The sequence below is a fragment of the Gymnoscopelus braueri genome (genome assembly GCF_963280865.1).
Source record: "Gymnoscopelus braueri genome assembly, chromosome: 16".
Taxonomy (NCBI): domain Eukaryota; kingdom Metazoa; phylum Chordata; class Actinopteri; order Myctophiformes; family Myctophidae; genus Gymnoscopelus; species Gymnoscopelus braueri.
The window spans coordinates 592117-611905 of NC_137616.1; the positions used below are offsets into that span (position 1 = coordinate 592117).

The 19789-nt window shown below is 39.9% G+C and overlaps 1 protein-coding gene across 3 annotated transcripts in view; it reads right to left on the minus strand.

Annotated features, from left to right (window-relative positions):
• Positions 1–19292, minus strand: part of brf1b (BRF1 general transcription factor IIIB subunit b) — a 95186-nt gene extending 75894 nt beyond the window's left edge. Inside the window, exons 1-3 of one of the 3 annotated variants that reach the window (XM_080452298.1) lie at positions 19071–19292; positions 18804–18859; positions 14017–14217 (exon numbers count right to left, since the gene is read on the minus strand). In XM_080452298.1, coding sequence (XP_080308424.1) covers positions 14017–14200 — 184 coding nt within the window. In that variant the 5' untranslated portion in view covers positions 14201–14217; positions 18804–18859; positions 19071–19292. Of the gene's footprint in view, positions 1–14016; positions 14218–18798; positions 18860–19070 lie in introns of those variants that run through there. The other 2 variants (XM_080452296.1, XM_080452297.1) reach the window with 2 other exon arrangements.
• Between the last annotated feature and the right edge of the window lie 497 nt (positions 19293–19789).

Sequence of the window (19789 nt, forward strand, 5' to 3'; positions counted from 1 at the left end):
TTGCTTCTGGGGGTCCCTGGAACAACATATTTTGAGATGGGGGGGGTCTGCGGCCAAATACATGTCATTGTGGGGGTCCTTGACATGAAAAAAGTTTGAGAACCACTGATATTATAGAATAATAACATAATTCTTTAAAAAAAGGATTTAGGATTTAGAAGACATTTGTAGAATCCCCCAGAAGCAAAGATTTGAGTTAAAATGTTTGCTTAAAATATATATATATATATTCAAAGATTTGCAATTTTGTCCAAAATGTTTAAAAAAATGGCAGATCTACAAGCTCATAGCGCGGGCTTGTAGATCTGCTATTTTTTTATAGCCAAAGAAATCTAAAAATGATGCACACAGATGCGTTCCCGGTCTTAATGGGTCAACTACATTAGTAATGTGAATTTAAATGCTTTTTCACAATCCATATTTCATGGAGAATGATGCCCATGTGTGTTGGCCTCTCTTCAGGATATCAACCTGGAAAATGTCACTGCAACGTTCCAGATGGTCGTGAGAGACTCAAAGACCCTGGCAGTGCAGGTGGTCACGTCAAAGCGCTGCCTCTTTCAAACAAAGGAGCTTATAGGTGAGAACTCCACACAAAGCTCTGTCTCTTTAAAACAGTGGTTCTCAAACTTTGGGTCGGGGCTCCCAGGGCGGTCCCAAAATGTTAGTTTTTTTTTGGGGGGGGGGGGGGGAACACTCTGTATAAAAGTCATCTGGGACCCCAGATGATTTGCGCAACATTGTTTTCTCACTCAACAGTGAGCAAACCAACATGCACATACAATATATAAGTGTATGTAGAAAGAGAATGTATCGAAGAGTCACACCATTGATAGGGTTGTCACAATTACAAATTTAAGTTGACACTTAATTGTCACTCAAATAATTGCGATTAATGATTTAATTGTGTTTGGCATTGAACATTGGAACATAATGAATACAAATACATGTTCTGTTTGCCTTCTAGGCTTCATAATAAAAAATTGCACAGGGCAGACATGACAGATAACTTAAATTATTAATAATAAAGTAAAACATAGCAGGAATAGATGATCTACAAGCTTACAACGCATCACAAACTTCAAAGTAGATCTGCTTTTTCTGTTTTTATTTTAGAAAATGTGTGAACGATTATGACTATAATGCGATAATAATTGCGACTATCTCAAATAATTGCGATTTAGGCGATTATGTAATAATTGTGACAGGCTTAACCATTGAAAGTAATGGCGGGCAGTCTCTCGTTTTAAAGGGTATCTGCACATTTCTAAAGTCCCCAGTTCAAATATGATTATTTTGGGGGGTCACGGCCTGAAAAGTTTGAGAACATATAGTGCAATAACAACGTGTGGTTGTGTTGCAGTGTGCTCTGCCGGCGGGGTCATGACAGTGGTGACAAATCCCACCGGTACCTGGCCCATCGTCCGGCCCTACAGAACCTCTCTGCTGGACCGGAGCTGTCGACCCCAACACGCTGACCACAACAGAGCTCTGTACAGCTTCCCACTGGACTCCTGTGGTACCACGGTCAAGGTGAGATGTTCTAACCACTTCTATCGGTTTGTCTTCTTAGATTAAGGGCAGTGGTGGAAAAAGTATTGCATTGTTTTTACTTAAGTAAAAGTATCAATACCACAATGTAGAAGTACTCTGTTACAAGTAAAAGGCCTGTGTTCTTGAGTAAAAGTACAAAAGTATTGGCATCAAAATATACTTTGAGTACCAAAGTAAAAGTACTCAAATGTTTGAAAATAGCAGATCTACAAGCTCACAACGCGGTGCGTTGTGAGCTTGTAGATCGGCTATTTTCAAATAGCCCATGTATAAAATAGGGCTAAGGTGGTTAATGTGTGTTTTATAATATAATAATTGATATCGGCAAAGTAACTAGTAACTAAAGTTTTCAAATCATTGTAGTGGAGTAAAAGTATAATATTTGCCTCCGAGATGTAGTGGAGTAGAAGTAAAAGTATTGAAAATGGGAAATACTTCAGTAAAGTAAAAATTCCTCAAAAGCATACACATTAAGTACAGTACTTGAGTACATGTACTTAGTTATTTTACACACGGAACCCCCCCAAAACAATTATCATATTAGAACTGGGGACCCCCCACCCTGACAAGCACTTGGAATTGTAGGAGTTGAGGCATTACATTTAGTTCAATCTGGGAACCCAGAGCCAAGATGAGAATGAAAAACAGCGCCCTCTGCTGTTTGTACTATCTCATCTTGGCTCTGGGACAATGACAACGTAGCACCCGTGCGCAAGGAAACCGGGGTTTTGGTCTGCCTTCAGCCTTTCACTTCCGGTGGTGCCACTATGTTTTCATTCCCACTAACAATATTTCTACACGGAACACTAACACCACTTCTCCCAGAGAACATGGATCGTTTTGGTTATAAGCCCACTTGTTTCTATGATGAAAGAGTAAGTTAAAATGTGAATATCTTTCCGTGGTTTTGTCTGCTCCGCGGACGCTATTGTTAAATTAGTTTGGGTTTGTTTCGAGGGGGAAAGATCGACGGACACGTGAATCCCGCCCACTACATTTGATTGGGTAAAGCGCGGCCTGCTTCCTGATATGAAGGCACGCCCACTTGTAGCCCAGTGCGTACATGTTATGACGAACCTTCACGACAGATTCCAACGCAGAGCAGAATCTGTTCTTGAGAGATTACATTTAGTTTGACTCGGTTCCACAGATAAATATTGTGAAAATAGCTATATTAATAAATAATATTTACCATGTTTGCCTCTTTTTTTATGTAATATTTGACAATTTGGTCTAAAAAGTAATTCAATTAAATAAATTGTCACTTTAGAAATGTGCAGATACCCTGTATACACAACTGTATGTTGGTTTATTTACTGTTGAGAGAGAAAACAAGTTGGTTTATTTACTGTTGAGAGAGAAAACAAAGTTGCACATTAAGCTAATCATCTGGGGACCCCCAAAATAATTTGGGGACCCCCAGACCAGTTTGGGAACCACTGTCTTAGTTTTTGAGCGAAGGAATGATTTCTAATGCATTATAATTATACTTAGCTGCATGCCAAAAACTGCCTCACAACACGTCGCGCCGTGAAACGTTGGATTTCGGAGTGTGACACCCACCAAGCATAGAATGACTTGTCTTAGTTCTTCTCCACTAGTCCCTCCCTAACATTTTAGACTAGTTTTTATTTGTTGATGAAATTGTCAGTATATTTAGTCTTCATAGCTTAGGATTTATTTAGTTATTTAGTTTTCGTCAGTGAAAATAGGTAATTTTTGTCTACGAAATTTGTGTGTGTGTGTGTGTGTGTGTGTGTGTGTGTTACAGGGTGAATGGAGAACCAGGTAGATTGAAGAAGGCACGTTCGTTTTTACCACCCACCCAGCAATTCTGTAGAAGCAACACTAGAGGGAGCCACAAGCCAGGCTTGTGCACAAACATATATGGCTGCGACCACACACACAAGCACACGCGCACGCGCTCATGCTTTTTTTGGTTTATTGAAAGCAGGACTGTTAAGATACTTTTATTGTGTTCTGGCTTTTGTTTTACTTTCTCCCTGACACACACACACACACACACACACACACACACACACACACACAGTGATCCATGAAAATAACTATTCTGTCCCTATCGGTTTACAACACAAACGGCGCTGAGTCGACTAGTAGAGCATCGGCCGGTCAGCGCGGGCACTCGCGCCTGGAGGCGCGAGGGCGCGCTTCCTCGGCCTCAAGCTCCACAAGTCGGCGCGCCTCCGTCGTGGACAAGCGTGTGCGTGTGCACGCGTGTTCAGCGTTCCCCTAGCGTAGCTTCCTGGTTGCTATGTGGGGGGGAACAACAAAAGACAGGTCCGCGTCGGCACATCAAAGCCCCGCCTCTCCGCGTTCTCCTTCTCCTCCTCGGAGGAGGAGAAGGAGGACGGTTTATTTCGCGAGGAGGAGCTCCTCCTCGCGAGCCTCATGTAATAAACCCCCCGCCTCGCAGCGCCGCGTCCTCCTTCTCCTCCTCCTCGCGAGCCTCGCTAATAAACCCTATCTCGAAAAGCCCCGCCTCGCCCCGAAGCCCCGTGCCTAAAAACGAGCGCTCTGTCTTCAATCTACCTGGTTCTCCATTCACCCTGTGACATCTATACTTGTGAGTATAGTAGAATTTGATTATTAGACATTGTGAGAAAAAATGTTTTATGGTTAAAGATTTTTAGAGATACGTTTCGTTTACAATATGCTCTGCACAGCAGCCATATTGGAAATAAATCGGGCCTCTTCTTATTTCCATACTAATGAAGGCTCTGTTACATTCAGGTCAAACAGAGTCGGGGTGCTGATATTGGGGTCCAGGGACCCTCATGGTTCCTTGAGGGGGTTCCAAATGACCCCTTACGGGTGTGTAACTCTGAGAGTGTACAAATGGAACCAAATGGACCGTTACGGGTCCATTTGGTTCCATTTGTACACTCTCAGAGTTATGGGGATCCTTGAAATTAAAAAGTTTGAGAACCACTGTGCTACACTAAACGGAACAGAGCCTTCATTAGTATCATTGGTAACACCTGTGAAGGAAGTAAGGAAGAGGCCCAATTTGCTTCCAATATGGCTGCTGTGCATAGAGTCTATTAAAAAAAGATTCAGGTTGGGGTTAGGATGAGGTATTTAGAGACTAGGTTTAGGGGTTGGGGGTTAGAGTTTTCCGTATTTTATACTTAGTTATGCGGCGATGCCACACGGCAAAAATGGCGTTCATAACATTGCTGTCCTAAAATTTTGATCTGTGCGTGGCAGGTGGGACCGACCTACGTGGTTTACGAGAACCAAATCGTCTACGACAGAGAGCTCATCGCTGACGGAACAACACTCATCTCCAGAGACTCTACATTTAAGTACGACAAACATTAACGCATGGGCTGTAAGGATGTTAACATTCCTCAGAAATAATATTCGAATATTGGTCTTAAAAATGTGCTTCTATTAGAATATTATCATTATACTTTTAATTTTTTTTATTTGACAGGGACAATACAAAAAACAATGAATGTATGTGCTCGGATCCAATACAAAATATATTTAGTTTGTTTTCATAACTTGATACATTGTTTTTTGCATTGTCCCTGTCAAATAAACATATTTGAATATTATTTTTTATATTCGAATATACATTATTTTCCCCATATTCGAGGAATATTCGAATATTGAATGACTTTACCAGCCCTAATGAGCTGGAAACCTTGTATGTTCAAAACTGTTACTTTTCAGGGCATGGGGGCGGGGGGAGGGGGGTCTTGACGTGTGTCAATGGAACCAATGTAGTCGTTTCCCTGTTGAAAAGTGTTCCATGTTTTCAAATATTTCCCCTGAAATAGCAGATCTACAAGTTGTACATTTTCCTTATGGTATAAAATAAGTTATTTGTCATATATACCATGTGCAATTTTAGTTTACGAATCCTAAAATGCAAACATATATTTTTCTTATTCACATGTTCCAATGTTAAAGGTAGGGTAAGTGATTTACTTTGGTTAAAATAAGTGTTAAATAGCTCTATATTCTGATAGTACTCATTGCTATAGAGTGTTTGTTCAGTAAAAGGAGTCTCCTTGTCTCTCCAGCTCTTTATAAAACAGAAAATGCATTTTCGTTTCAGTTTCATTTCCAATTTTATCCAATCAGGATAGAGAACTCAATCAGGATATAGATTAAACAAGTGAAATTGGAAGTGATGACACTAAGAAATGAGCAGGCAAAATTGGAACTGGAACAATATAACAATGAAGCTTAAAAATGGGTACTTTCTCCTGATTGGCTGAGATTTTGACACCTACCGGAAAATGTATTTTCTGTTTATTAAAGAGCTGGAGAGACGGGGAGACTCCTGTTACTGAACAAACACACTATAGCAATGATTACTATCAGAATATAGTGCTTTAACCTTTTAACAAAATACTTTTTGTTTTAACCCAAAAATATCAATACCCTACCTTTAAATGCTAAAAACACAATTAAATTGTTATTCACAATTATTTGTATGACAGTTAATCTTTAACTTAAAACGTAGCTTTGTTTTCTGTATGTTTAGATACAATATAACTTCTACAATTGGGGTGGTTGTATTTTGTCTCCCTGCTCAAAGGTGTCAAAGGTCATGTCTCACCTAGACACAGGATCTGACTCGAATTTTGACCTGATGGTCAAGATTCAATTGAGCAAGCAGACAGGCTCTATTAGCTCAATCAGTGGTATAAAAATAAAACAAATACATTCAAATCCAGGGTAGAAGAGGAAAGTTACACAGTGCAGCTTTATATTTTGCAATCTCTAATGTGTTGGTAACAGGAGTAGAAGACTAGCAGCATAGGTCAGGTAATTGACAGACCACGGATGGAACGTCAACAGCTGGTTTATTTAGCAGCCAATAATATAAACATCGACCATATGAAGCCAGGTCTTAACCCTTTAAGACTGGGAACGCATCTGTGTCATTTTCAGATTTCTTTAGCTATTCAAAAATAGCAGATATACAAGCTCATAGCGCTGTGTGTGTGTGGGGGGGTGGGTGGGTGGGTTTGTTTTAAAGCAAAGATTTTTAACTCAAATCTTTGCTTCTGGGGGGTCCCTTGAACAACATATTTTGAGGTGGGGGTCCGCGGCCAAATACATATCACTTTGGGGGTCCTTGACAGGGAAAAGGTTTGAGAACCACTGATATTATAGCAACATAGTTTTTTCAGATTTAGAAGACATTTGTAGAATCCCCAGAAGCAAAGATTTGAGTTGCAAATGTTTGCTTTAAAAATAATATATATAAGAATTTTCAAAAATAGCAGATCTATAGGTGTCATTGTAACCCTCAGGGTGATTGGTGAGATGTTTCTTATGATAACTTAAAACCATGAAAGCGTAAAACACTTATTTCCAATGTGGTCCTGCAACACAAATAAATAAATAAAAAGGCCAATCAAGAATGTAATGGCATAAATACATTGCATAGCACGCAGCACGTCACATGAACTCACAAAATACAAAACCAAAATAACTACCTAAAATCCCTAACTAATATCAAACAATAAAAACACAAACTAAAGTGCATCACTAGCCTGTAGCTTTCTCGATAACAGTATTTTCACACTTTTTTAATCGGACAGTTTAGATTGAGACTTGCTGACACAGAGGCAGCTCATTCCAAAGATACACTGTTGCCACAACCTTTGACTCTTTGTCTTCAACGTTGTTTTAGCTGAGAGAGATGATGCAGGGACCCCCACCACATACTGTATACATTTGTGTTGCAGAGAGATGATGCAGGGACCCCCACCACATACTATATACATTTGTGTTGCAGATTAAACTATTTAATAGATTTCATAGATAGCTTCGTAGACTTGTTTGAAAGCACTATAATCAGTGTGCACATTAATGTTTTTTGTTTGTTTTATACACAATATTTTGAATTAATATGTTGGATTCATGTTAATGTGTATTTTCAGACATTCAAAACCTCAATACTTGACCTTTGGCTCTGTACTTGGTCTGCTCTTCTACCCTCTACACCAACTCTCTAAAACTAGCCGATCTACAAGCTCACAGCACCTTGCAGCGCGAGGCGTTGTGAGCTTGTAGATCGGCTATTTTCGGCTGATGTTTCCCCACCACACAAAGATTTGGCAGACCCCCTGTAGTTCCTCTTGAGGACCCCCTAGGGGTGCCGGACCCCTTATTGAAGATCCCTGTCGTATACAGTTTGTTTTTCCCTAGTTTCATACTGATGTACATACAATCAACTTGGGATTACCACATTAAACCTCCACTGGCACAGTCAAGTCACCCTCAACAACCAGGCTCCCCGCCATAGATATAGAATCCTAGATACCCGATTGGCCTCTGCAGTTAGTTGGAGCGACCTGTATTGCGGCCGCCATTTTAGAGGGGGCACGCTGCCACTCAAAGTGACTACTGGCCAATCACAGTGCGTCTAACTGACTAGTTGCTGCGCGGCTGCCTCTTAAAGGGTAAAGGGCTGGGTTGCGAAAAGACCCGCCCCCACCTGCCTCTGCTTGGCCTACCGAACGCCCTCTTCTGTGACCCACGCGGAAGCTTGCCCCCTACAATATCGCGCCCGAGATACAGACGCCTTCGAGCCGGAGGAGGCGTCTACCTTTATATGTCTATGCTCCCCACTACCTCTCTGACCTCCAACGCCCCCTCCCGCTCCCTCAGGTCAGGTGATGCCAACCTCCTGGACATCCCCAGTACAAAGAAACCAACCTGGGGTGACAGGGTCCCCTCGATCTGGAACTCACTCCCAGCTCACATCAAAGCTGCCCCCACCCTCGCCACGTTTAAAACCACACTCAAAACCCACCTTTTCAGACTCGCAATCCCTACCTAATCCCCTTTTTTTACCTTTACTTCTCGTTTTTTTTTAAACTTTTTAACCCATTAAGACCGGGAACGCATCTGTGTCATTTTAGACTATTAACACATTGTGTGCCAGAGGTTTATTAAAATAGGGTACGTTCAGTGCCAGCATATCTTACATCCACTTACGTTAATATGTTTCGTGCTGTAGAAGCCCCGACGCGGAAGTGCATGTAAACAAAGCGTGCGTGCGAGACGGCGGAGGGTCCCGACTAACGCCTGGAACAATAATATTTCTAACGCGATCCTCCATTGCAGAGTGATCGCCAATCGAAAACGGCTCAAGGAGTTAACATTGGAGCGGCCGACCGGAAGCATTTTTGACATGGATCGACATCCGGCCTCTCCTTCTCAGAGACTCCTTGGATGATCCCAAAGTTTCGTTAGAGCGCCCCACGTGGGAAAAATACATTTTTTTAAAATGGGCCAAAAACGGTCCGGACCGTTTATGGCACATGATGCATGGCTTCTCAAAAACGGTCCGGACCGTTTATGGCACTCGATGTGTTAAAAAATGCCAGACATACTTGTGGATCTGCTGTCTTTGAAAAATCTTAAATGTTGCAAATGCAAATCTTTGAATATAATATACATTTTAAAGCGAACATTTTTAACTCCGATCTGTGCTTCTATGGGGGTCCCTGGAACAACATATTTTGAGAAACTGAATATTCAAAGATTTGCACATATTTTCAAAATGTTTCAATAATAGCAGTGTCTATTTTAGAATAGCCAAAGAAGTCTAAAATGACACAGATGCATTCCCGGATTGAATGGGTTAATCTAGTTTTTTTCCCTAATAAAGTTGCTGTGAGTACTCAGAAAAGCACTGTATAAATTGTATCAATTATTGTTCGTTTTACAACATGATGGGTGTTCTTGTACCCCTCAGGGTGACGGTGAGATGTTTCTACCCCCTGAGCGTCATCAGTAGCAGGTTATCTGTGGACAGGCTGATCCAAAGTCAGACGCCAGGCTTTGGTTCAATCACACTCAAGCAGAACACGGCAGGTAAACGAGATCCCCACGAGATCCCAGACTACAGGGACCCCAGCACAACAGACTACAGGGACCCCAGCACAACAGACTACAGGGCCCGCAGAAAAACAGACTATGGGCCCCCCAGCACAACAGACTACGGGGTCCGCAGCAGAACAGCAGGTCTATTTGGAGCAAGTCATCACAGTGGTTTAATGAGACGTAACACAACAGCAGCGTTGTCATACAAGTAAACTGGCATTCATTCATTGTCAATAATGCTTTTTAACTAAGAATCATGCAAGTTAAAAAAATGAAACTTAAATGATTAAATTCTCTGCATAATGAGGTTTTGTATTATGGTCACTGTCAGGCACAAAGCTTGTACGTTTTAACTTTGTATTATTTTTATTTTGTAAAGTCATGTCCTACTTTATCATACAGCAGTGTTGCAAACACAGCCGATCTACAAGCTCACAACGTGTCGCGATGCAACCTGTTGTGAGCTTGTAGATCTGCTATTTTCACTATTTTTTTAAAACGATTTGAAAGTGAAGTGGTGTGTTTGGGGGAAGAGGGTGTTCTCCTATTAACTAAGGAAACCTCTGTCCTCAAAATGTCTCTGTTCTGCCCCGTTCTCTTCAGTGGCTGGAGCAACTGATCTGCATTTAAACACGGGCATTTGACCATTAGCATGTGCACCAAATAACAAAGCTGTTCATACCAGTATGTAATCCAAACACATTTAGGACAGTGGGGACCTTCAGGGTTCCTTGAGGGGGTTACAAATGGACCCTTACAGGTCTGTAACTCAGAGAGTACAAATGGAACCATTTGTACTCTCAGTTAACTCTATAAACGCCATTGACTCGAAAACGCATCAATTACTACTTAATCCACCCACGCCATTGACGCGTTTGACGCGTTGGATTTGCGTTCATTGTTTAATCTCTGATCGCGCTATGCTGCTTAAAATTCAATGTTATTCTCGAGTTCCACTTACTTCACCCATATCTGCATCCGGTTTCATGATCTGGGTTCCGTTTCCGGTTTTTGATTATTTTCCCCCGGTCATTTTCGTCCAAAATAGGTAAACAAACGGTTTTTCACACGGTATAAGGGACAAACGGACAGCTTCTCTTCTATAATCTATGGTCTGGGTGACGATCAGTCATCGCCGTCGTGTATCACATCGTAATTTTGACGATCAAAACAATCTGGGAGGACGTCACATCCGTTTTCATGTTTTTCCCTGTCTAATCGCTCAAGAAGGGTAACAGTGACACAGGGAGCTGATCAAGCTATCATGTGCTGCTCTCTAGTGGCGGATTTGTGCTGCGTCTTTAACACATCCACCGCCAAGGGCTAATCTCATAATGTACTCACCAGTGCCAAGGTTTTATTGTTGTTTTTTGTTTTTTTCAGGTCGCCATAGGCCCCGTTAAAATCCTTTAGATTGCCCGATCCACTGTTTGTAAACAACGGGCACATGTCCTGGTGTCTACTCGTCGAGACCGCGTGTCAAACAGAGCCGCCATGTTTGAGTTCTGAGCGTTTATGTTAACATGGGAAATGCGAGGATGAAAAACTACATGTCCTGTACAGGTTTTACAGGGCTTTTTGTGTACGACTTAGAATGTAGGCAGACGGGAAACAAAAAACTTGATCGCACTTCCGGTTGACTTCGGGTGGTGTTACACTGAAAATGGTCCCCCTGGAAAATTGAAAAAAAAAAAAAAAGGAAAAAAAGGAAAAAGCACCACAGCCCGTAGGCTACGGGATCGGCGCTTAACCGTTGGATTTAACGGCCCGTCAATGTGTTAAAAAACAGTCTGATCAATTATTTTCATGAACATTTTCAAAATATAAAAATAAAAAAAACACGAAAATTGCTGGCAATGGGGGAGTACTTTATGAAAATACTCTGGCAGTCAAAGAGTTAAGGGGGTCCTTGAAATGAAAACGTTTGAAAACCACTGATCTAGGAATACATACAAATGCTTCACAAGTTAAAGGGATAGTTCACCCCCAAAATGACTTTTTTCCTATCGATTAGTCACCCCATGGAGACTTGAATTCATGGATATTTTTTAGTTTTTGTTGCGGTTCCGGTAGAAGACACAAAGAGTCTCCTTTGTATCTCCTACCGGAACCGCTGCGGAATTGGCTTGCGAATGCGACAAAAATAAAAAGAATTCAAGTCTCATTTTTTGGGGGTGAACTATCCCTTTAAAGTGCAGCAACAAGTTAGTCAAATTATAATGTAAATAGTACAGTAAGAGTGCAAAACAGTAGCGCAACATTAACTGAAACGTTCACAATATGACTGTAAATGAAATATCATGTGATAAGTGACGTGGTATCGGAACGGCATAGACTAGCATACTCGCCGATCAGCAGCTTTTCCGATACTGGTATACTGGGATCAATACTGCAGTGTAGAGATACTCTGTTACAAGTAAAAGCCTGGTAACTCATTGTGCAACATGTTCCAGTTCAAAATGTGTAAACATATTTTGAAAATAGCAGATCTACAAGCTCACAATGCATCACATTGTGAGCTTGTAGATCTGCTATTTTCAAATGGCTGAAATTCATATAGGGCTGAAGTGGTTAATGTATGTTTTGTAATCTAAATCTGCAACATAACTAGTAACAAACTGTCAAATAATTGTAGTGGAGTAGTCTAAGTATTGAAAATGGGAAATACTCCAGTTAAGTAAAAAATCCTCAAGTGTACTTAAGTACAGTACTTGAGTAAATGTACTTAGTCACTACACCACTGACCAATAGTAAGAAGTACATGGATCAGATCCTAGATCAGTGACATTACAATCAACCAAAAGATTGTAAAAGGAAGACTAGGTAGAAGCAAATAAAGGCCGCAATCCATAACTCTTTTCAGTGAATAAAACATTATTTTCACTAATCATATTAATGCTAAATAATGAACAAAACTGCAGTGGTTGGAGTTTGTCTACCTGCTCTTCTACTGAGACATTAAGATCCCGTGGTCATGTAGGACACCTACTGGTTGATAATAGATATTGCATGAAGGACAGTCGAAGCATAAAAGAGAAATCAGATGTTTGCCCGGGACCCAAACTAGTGAAAATAGCAGATCTACAAGCTCACAAGGCGTCGCTTTGTGCCGCGTTGCGAGCTTGCAGATCTGTGATTTTCTTAAACATTCGTTTTTTTAATTTATGGAATTTCTATTATATTATTTTTATGTTATTCATGAAATTCTTTTTGAAAAAAAAAATATTTTCAAATAATAATGAATGACAAAATGTAGGAAATAAAGGGATATTCACTTGCGACCCACAAAAATAGATCCGCGACCCACGAATGAGTCCCGGCCCACTGAAACAGTAGCCTGGTTCCAAACCATCTGGTGTTTAAACGTGAACCTAGGATTTATTCGGTACAACATGTATTGTCCAATGAGAGTCGGAGGTGGGGGTGGGGATCCCTTGTGATTGGTTTAGGGAAATTCTAATCCCCTACACTGGAGCCAATGTCAGACTGAAGCTCCACGCAGCTTCAGTCTGATAATCAGGCTACTGAAACAGTGCTATAGACCAGCACTGGTTCTCAAACACTGGGTCGGGACTCAAGTTTGGGTCGCGGACACATGGGTCACAAGTAATATCCATTTTTTTTGGTTTACTACAACAAAACATTTTCAGAAATGAAAAAGACATTTCAAAACACTTTCAAGATAATTTCATACATTTTAAGATAATCAAAGAAGTTCCATAAATGTCCCCAAAAGAACTCTTTAATAAGTAGTGTAAGTACTATTTTCACTAGTTTTGGGTCCCTGGTACACATCAGATGCTGAAGACCAGTGGTTCTCGGGTCCCCTGATGACAGTAAAGTGACAATTTAAGGACTTTTAAGACCTTTTTAATACCTAAGAATAAAATGAAATGTAAAAATAGCATTTCTGCATCAAAAGTAATCAACAAACTATACTATAAAAACTGGTCAAACATTGGCCAAATTCTCAAATAATATATAAAGAGGCAAACATTGTGAAAATAGCAGATCTACAAGCTCACGCTTGTATATTGGCTATTTTCACAATATTTATCTGGAATAAGGGTGGGGGGTCCCCAGTTCAAATATGATTATTTTGGGGGGTTCCCAGTTTAAATATGATTATTTTGGGGGGTCCCAGTTCAAATATGATTATCTTGGGGGGTCCCCAGTTCCAATATGATTATGTTGGGGGGTCCCCAGTTCAAATATGATTATTTGGGGGGGTCGCAGACTGAAAAGGTTGAGAACCACTGCTATAGGCGATAAAAAAAACATTCATTTCAGTGAACGAACGATTTTGTTCACGTTCACGGCAATGATTCGTTCTAATGTTTCATTCACGTTCTCGTTCAGTAGCGCTATTTTCTAGTGAAAAACACCATCACGGGAGCGTTATTATTACGCTGCGCGTACAGCCCGCCCTGTGTGTGTGATGGGGGGCCATGAACGATAGCGTGAACGTAACAGTTTCAGTAAGTGAACGAGCTCGTTCACGGCAATGAACTAGTTCTTCTGAACGAATCGATCATGAATGACCTATCACTAATAGACGATGCCAGTTAAAAGTGCTCCTCTCACCGTCAGCAGAGACGAACTGGCCCACGGCCGAGGAGATGCCTCCGCTTCCCTCCACAAACTGCACCTCGGAGACGATGATGTTGTCCTCGAGCACGGAGCCACAGCTGGTGCACACCGCGTTCCCTCTGGCCTGGTCCAGATCGATGTCCGAGCAGCCACAGTTCTTACACAGCCGGGACGTCATGGTTGAGACGCCGCTGTCTGTTTGGGACACAAAACCGGCAGTTAGTTCTCAAACGTTTTAAAAAATGATATGCATTTGCAGTGGTGGAAAATGCACTCAGATATCCTACATATAACTAAAGGAATGTCAGTCTGTTGAAGCAATTGCTCTGCACTTGCACATGGCCATTCATCATTAGCAAATTCCCACTGTGAGGAAGCCTGTTTTTCACTTTACCAAAATTCAGGCTGTTTATTAGCTGTTTATTTTTTCAATCAATCAATTACACACCCCATGAAGCATTGAATTCATGGAGATTCTTTTTTTTTGTCACATTCCTGAGCCAATAATTTGATGACCGGCAGTCTCTCCGGTAGGATACTCAGAGAGACTCCTTTGAGTCTGCTACCGGATACATAAGCATCTCTCCGCCGGTCATCAAATTATTGTCTCAGGAATGCGACAAAAACCCAAACATCTCCATGAATTCAAGGCGTGTGTAATTGATAGAAAATACGATTTTTGGGGGGGGGTGAACTACTCCTTTAAGTAAAAGTAACAATACCACAATATAAAAATACCCTGTTACAAGTGAAAGGCCTGTTAAGAATGTTACTTGAGTAAAAGTACCAAAGTATTGGCATCAAAATACCAAAAGTAAAAGTACTAAAATGTTTGAAAATAGCAGATCTACAAGCTCACAACGTGTCGCATCAGATCGGCTATTTTCAAATAGCCTATTATAAAATAGGCGTAAAGTGGTTAAAGCATGTATTATAATATAATTAATATCTGCAAAGTCACTAGTAACTAAAGTTTTCAAAATAATTGTAGTGGAGTAAAAGTACAATATTTGCATCTGAGATGTGGTAGAGTAGAGGTAAAAGTATTGAAAATTGGAAATACTCCAGCAAAGTAAAATTACCTCAAAATTGTACTCAAGTACAGTACTTGAGGAAATGTACTTAGTTACTTTACACCATTGTGTATTTGGCTGCTGATGGTCTGTTGATGTTTTGAAAATGTTTTGTTCCAGGGACCTCCAGAAGCAATGATTTGAGTTAAAAAAGAATCGCTTAAAGAAATATATATTCAAAGATTTGTTCACAACTCTACAAGCTCATAGCTTAATGGTTTCATTGAACCAATGAAAAGTATTAAGAGCTTGTGACTAAATAACTATACATTGGATCCAATGGAACACAGGTTTTAATACATACAAGGTTTCCACATGACAGTGATATATAGAAGAAGAAGGCAGGATGGATAGATGCTATTTTCTCCAAAAAATAGCAGATCTACAAGCTCATAGCCGTGCTATGAGCTTGTAAATCTGCTTTTTTTTTATCGTGAACATTAAGTGCAAATCTTTGAATAAATATATATATATATATATATATTTTTTTGTCTGCTCATGTCTTTGTCATCAATTTAATCTGTTTTTCCTTTATCCTATGTGAGTTCTCTCTCCTGATTGGATCAAATTGGTATTGATTTGATACATAATCAAGTGTGTGTGCGGTTGTTGATTGGTCTCCCTTTCTTCTAGTGAGAGATTTAGAATAGATTCAGTGGTCTAGTATGACACCTACTGGTTGACACGTGGAACTGCCTTAACTTCTAAATTACATCCCTCTCCAGTAGGCAGGCAGGCGCTATTAGCTCAGTGGTAGAAAATGCAGCACCAGAACGCAAGACTTGAGTTTGAATCTTGGATACGACATTGAAGTTACAGTGAGTCTGGCTTTGAAAGGCATAAATGTACTTAAATATATGTGAACAATCTATCAATGAGTGTATGCAACATCAGGTTTTATTAACCCATTAAGACCAGTACATTTGCCATTTTATTTGAATTATGGCATCTATTCGCTTCCATAACATTACGTTACACGTATTAAAATACATAACCAGGTGCTGCAGTTGACAATTTAAAATGATACCAATAGTACTAATCTCATTTTGTGGATCTTTTCAAATGGATTGTACACTACTAGTGATGATCAGCTCTGATGGTTGCCCTTCAGATGCTGCTGCAAATCATCCCAAGATGAAGGGGCAACATATTTAACAGCTTTTCTTTCGTCTAATTTCATGCTCTCTAAATCAATATCTGAAATGTAGTGTGAGAATGCAGGCAGTGGTGTAAAGTAACTAAGTACATTTACTCAAGTACTGTACTTAAGTACAACTTTGAGGTATTTTTTTACTTTACTGGTATTTCCAGTTTTCAGTACTTTTACTTACTCAAAGGCAAATATTGTACTTTTACTCCACTACAATTGTTTGAAAACTTTAGTTACTAAAAGTAGCCCTATTTTATACCTCAAGCTCACAACGCGTCGAGCTTGTAGATCGGGTTATTTTCAAACAGTTTAGTACTTTTACTTTTGGTACTTAAAGTATATTTTGATGCAAATACTGTGATACTCTTGCTCAAGTAACATTCTGAACACAGGCCTTTTACTTGCAACAGAGTATTTTTATATTGTGGTATTGCTACTTTTACTTAAAGGGATACTTCACTTTAGGGCCGGGGACACATTTAAAAAAAATATTAAAAATAAATGAAAAAAGTTATGGAAAATTCATGGCCCCCTCACGCATTAGAGTGTCCTACTAATGTGTGAGGGGGCCATGAATTTTCCATAACTTTTTTCATTTATTTTTAATATTTTTTTTAAATGTGTCCCCGGCCCGAGAGTGAAGTATCCCTTTAAGAAAGAATATCTGAGTACTTCTTCCAGCACTGAACGCAGGCCATAATGATTAAGGTTTTCTAGTATTTCTACACATACACTGTACAATGGTAGATAAGGAGGAGCCAGCCCCAGGAGGGATTTGTAAATGAAAGTGAACACATACAGTACAGAGCAACCCCACACATCACCATTAAAGGTATCATGACATTCATTTTCACTTTTTTTATTTTCAATGTTTTATTTGGGGTTTTATGACCTCAATTACACCCAAAAAACCTGAACTTAGAACATTCAGTGGATTTTCTGTGGTCTGGGGTTTTCTGAATAATTAGGCTGAAAAGTAATCTGAGCTTGGCCCTTCGACAGTGAGGTCACAGTCGATTAATCCCGCCCACTCTCCTCCTCGCCCCTCCCCTATCCTTTCCTTTGGGGGGGGCGGAGCAGAGGTGATGATTGACAGGCAAACTCCCTCACCAGCGACACCCGCAGGCAAAGATTTCTTTTTTCATTGCAGTTGAAAAGGCTTTAGAAATGTGAGAGAAAAACACCTGCCATGGATCACTGGAATGGAATTTTCACTTAAAACTTTTTGAACACTTTTGAAGGACCAGGACAAAGACTTTGAATGTGGTGTAAAAGTGAATGTCATTAAACCTTTAAGATTTCAATGGTGCGCACACAGGATGTCCACCAGCCGATAACAAAACGTTAAGTACAGTGGTATACAGCCCTGGTTCTCAAAGTGGGGTCCAGGGACCCCCATGGGTCCTTAAGTTTAAGGGGTTTCAAGGGGTCCCCAGGAAAACAATTAATAGGGAGATAAATGGACTCTTACAGGTATGTCAATCTGAGAGTGTACAGATGGGACCAAATGGACCCTTACAGGTCTGTAACTCTGAGAGTGTACAAAAGAAACCAAATGGACCCTTACAGGTCGATGGGTCCATTTGGTTCAGTTTGTACACTTTCAGAGGTTAAGGGGGTCCTTGAAATAAAATAAGATTGAATATTCACAAGTCTACTCATAGGCCTGTCACAATTATCACATAATCGTCTAATCGCAATTATTTTGCATAATCGCCAGTATCACCAACATTTTCAAAAGCAGAAATAGCAGATCTACAATTAATTGTCAACTTAAATCTGCAATCGTGACAGCCCTAGTCAGTGGTGGATAAAGTACTTACATTTTTTACTCAAGTAAAAGTATCAATACTGCAATATAGAAATACTCTGTTACAAGTATAAGTCCGGAATTCAAAATGTACTTGAGTAAGAGTACAAAGGTATTGGCATCAAAATGTACATAAAGTACCGAAAGTAAAAGTACTAATTATGCAGAAGGTCCCATTTCAAGTTTTCAAATGTGTACAAATCTTTGAAAATAGCCGATTGTAGATCGGCTAGCCGATTGTAGATCGGCTATTTTCAAATAGCCAAAGTTTGAATAGGGTTAATGTATATTTTGTAATAATCAAAATCTACAAAGTAACTAGTAACTAAAGTTTTCAAATAATTGTAGTGGAGTAAAAGTGCAATATTTGCCTCTGAGATGTAGTGGAGTAGAAGTAAAAGTACAGACAATTGGAAATACTCCAGTAAAGTAAGAAAATACCTCAAGTGATTTACTTTGGTTAAGATAAGTGTTAAATAGCTCTATATTCTGATAGTACTCATTGCTATAGTGTTTGTTCAGTAAAAGGTGTCTCCCATGTCTCTCCAGCTCATGCATTTTCAGTGCTCTCTCCTGATTGGCTTAAATGTTGTCACCTACCTGAAAATGTACTATATTCTGTAAAAGTGCTGGAGAGACTGACCGAACAAACGCTCTGTAGCAATAATTACTATCAGAATATAGTACTTTTACTTTAACCTTTTTAACAAAACACACACAAAATACCAAAAAATATCACTTACCCTACCTAAGAACAGTACTTGATTAAATGTTCTTAAATGTTCTCTTTAGTTATGGGAGGTCCTTGAAATCAAATAAAATAATACATAATGATTTTCTCGCAAACCCAATCACACAATCAGAAGCGGGACGCGAACCAGGAACCTTCTAGTTCCCAGACGGCCTCCTTACCCATTCAGCTATGAACTGTTAACACATCCATACACAACAGAAAGATATGTCTCTAAACAACAACTTCAATACAATAAACAATAGGTTGATTGAATAGACTTACCTGCAGAAATGAAGATTAAAAACTACAGATGGATTAAAAGAAAAGCAAATACAGCAGGATGTTTGTTAAGGTGATATTTGACTGGGTTTGGGCAGAGAATGCATGATGCTCATAGTGATCACATGAACCACGGCCTAGATCATTGGAATGATTGATCATAGGATCATAAATACAATTTTGTTGTGATCTTTTTCAATCGATTAGATCTGTTGTTTTGCTGAAGCGGCGCGTAGAGATGACGTAGGGGGAACCTGAACAGCGTCGCCAGGTTTTTGCGAGAAAAACAAGCAACCAGGTCTATGAAAACAAGCCCCAAAGAAGCACATGAGCCACTTTGAAAATAGCTGATCTACGAGCTTTGTAGTTCAGCTATCCTATATTTACAACCCGTACATCTACATTAACGTTCAGATTTCAAATATAAAGTGCTGACCCCACGTCCATTGATGTAAAACGTTAAAGCGCCCAGGTCTAAGTACCCGTATCTTCCGTATTGTTCAATAAAAAGCATTTTACTCCTATCGGCAGCCATTTGTTCATAGAGTTATAATTTATCAGAGTGCAGTACACCTCCCAACCGATAAGGTCGCGCAGTTGAAAACATGGAGAAAATTCTGAGAAAATGGCCACCGATCTGATTAAAATGCTTTTTATTAAACAAACGTTTATGTAGATTTATGGGTTGTAAATGTAAAAGATTAAAAAGCCAGGAACAAGTG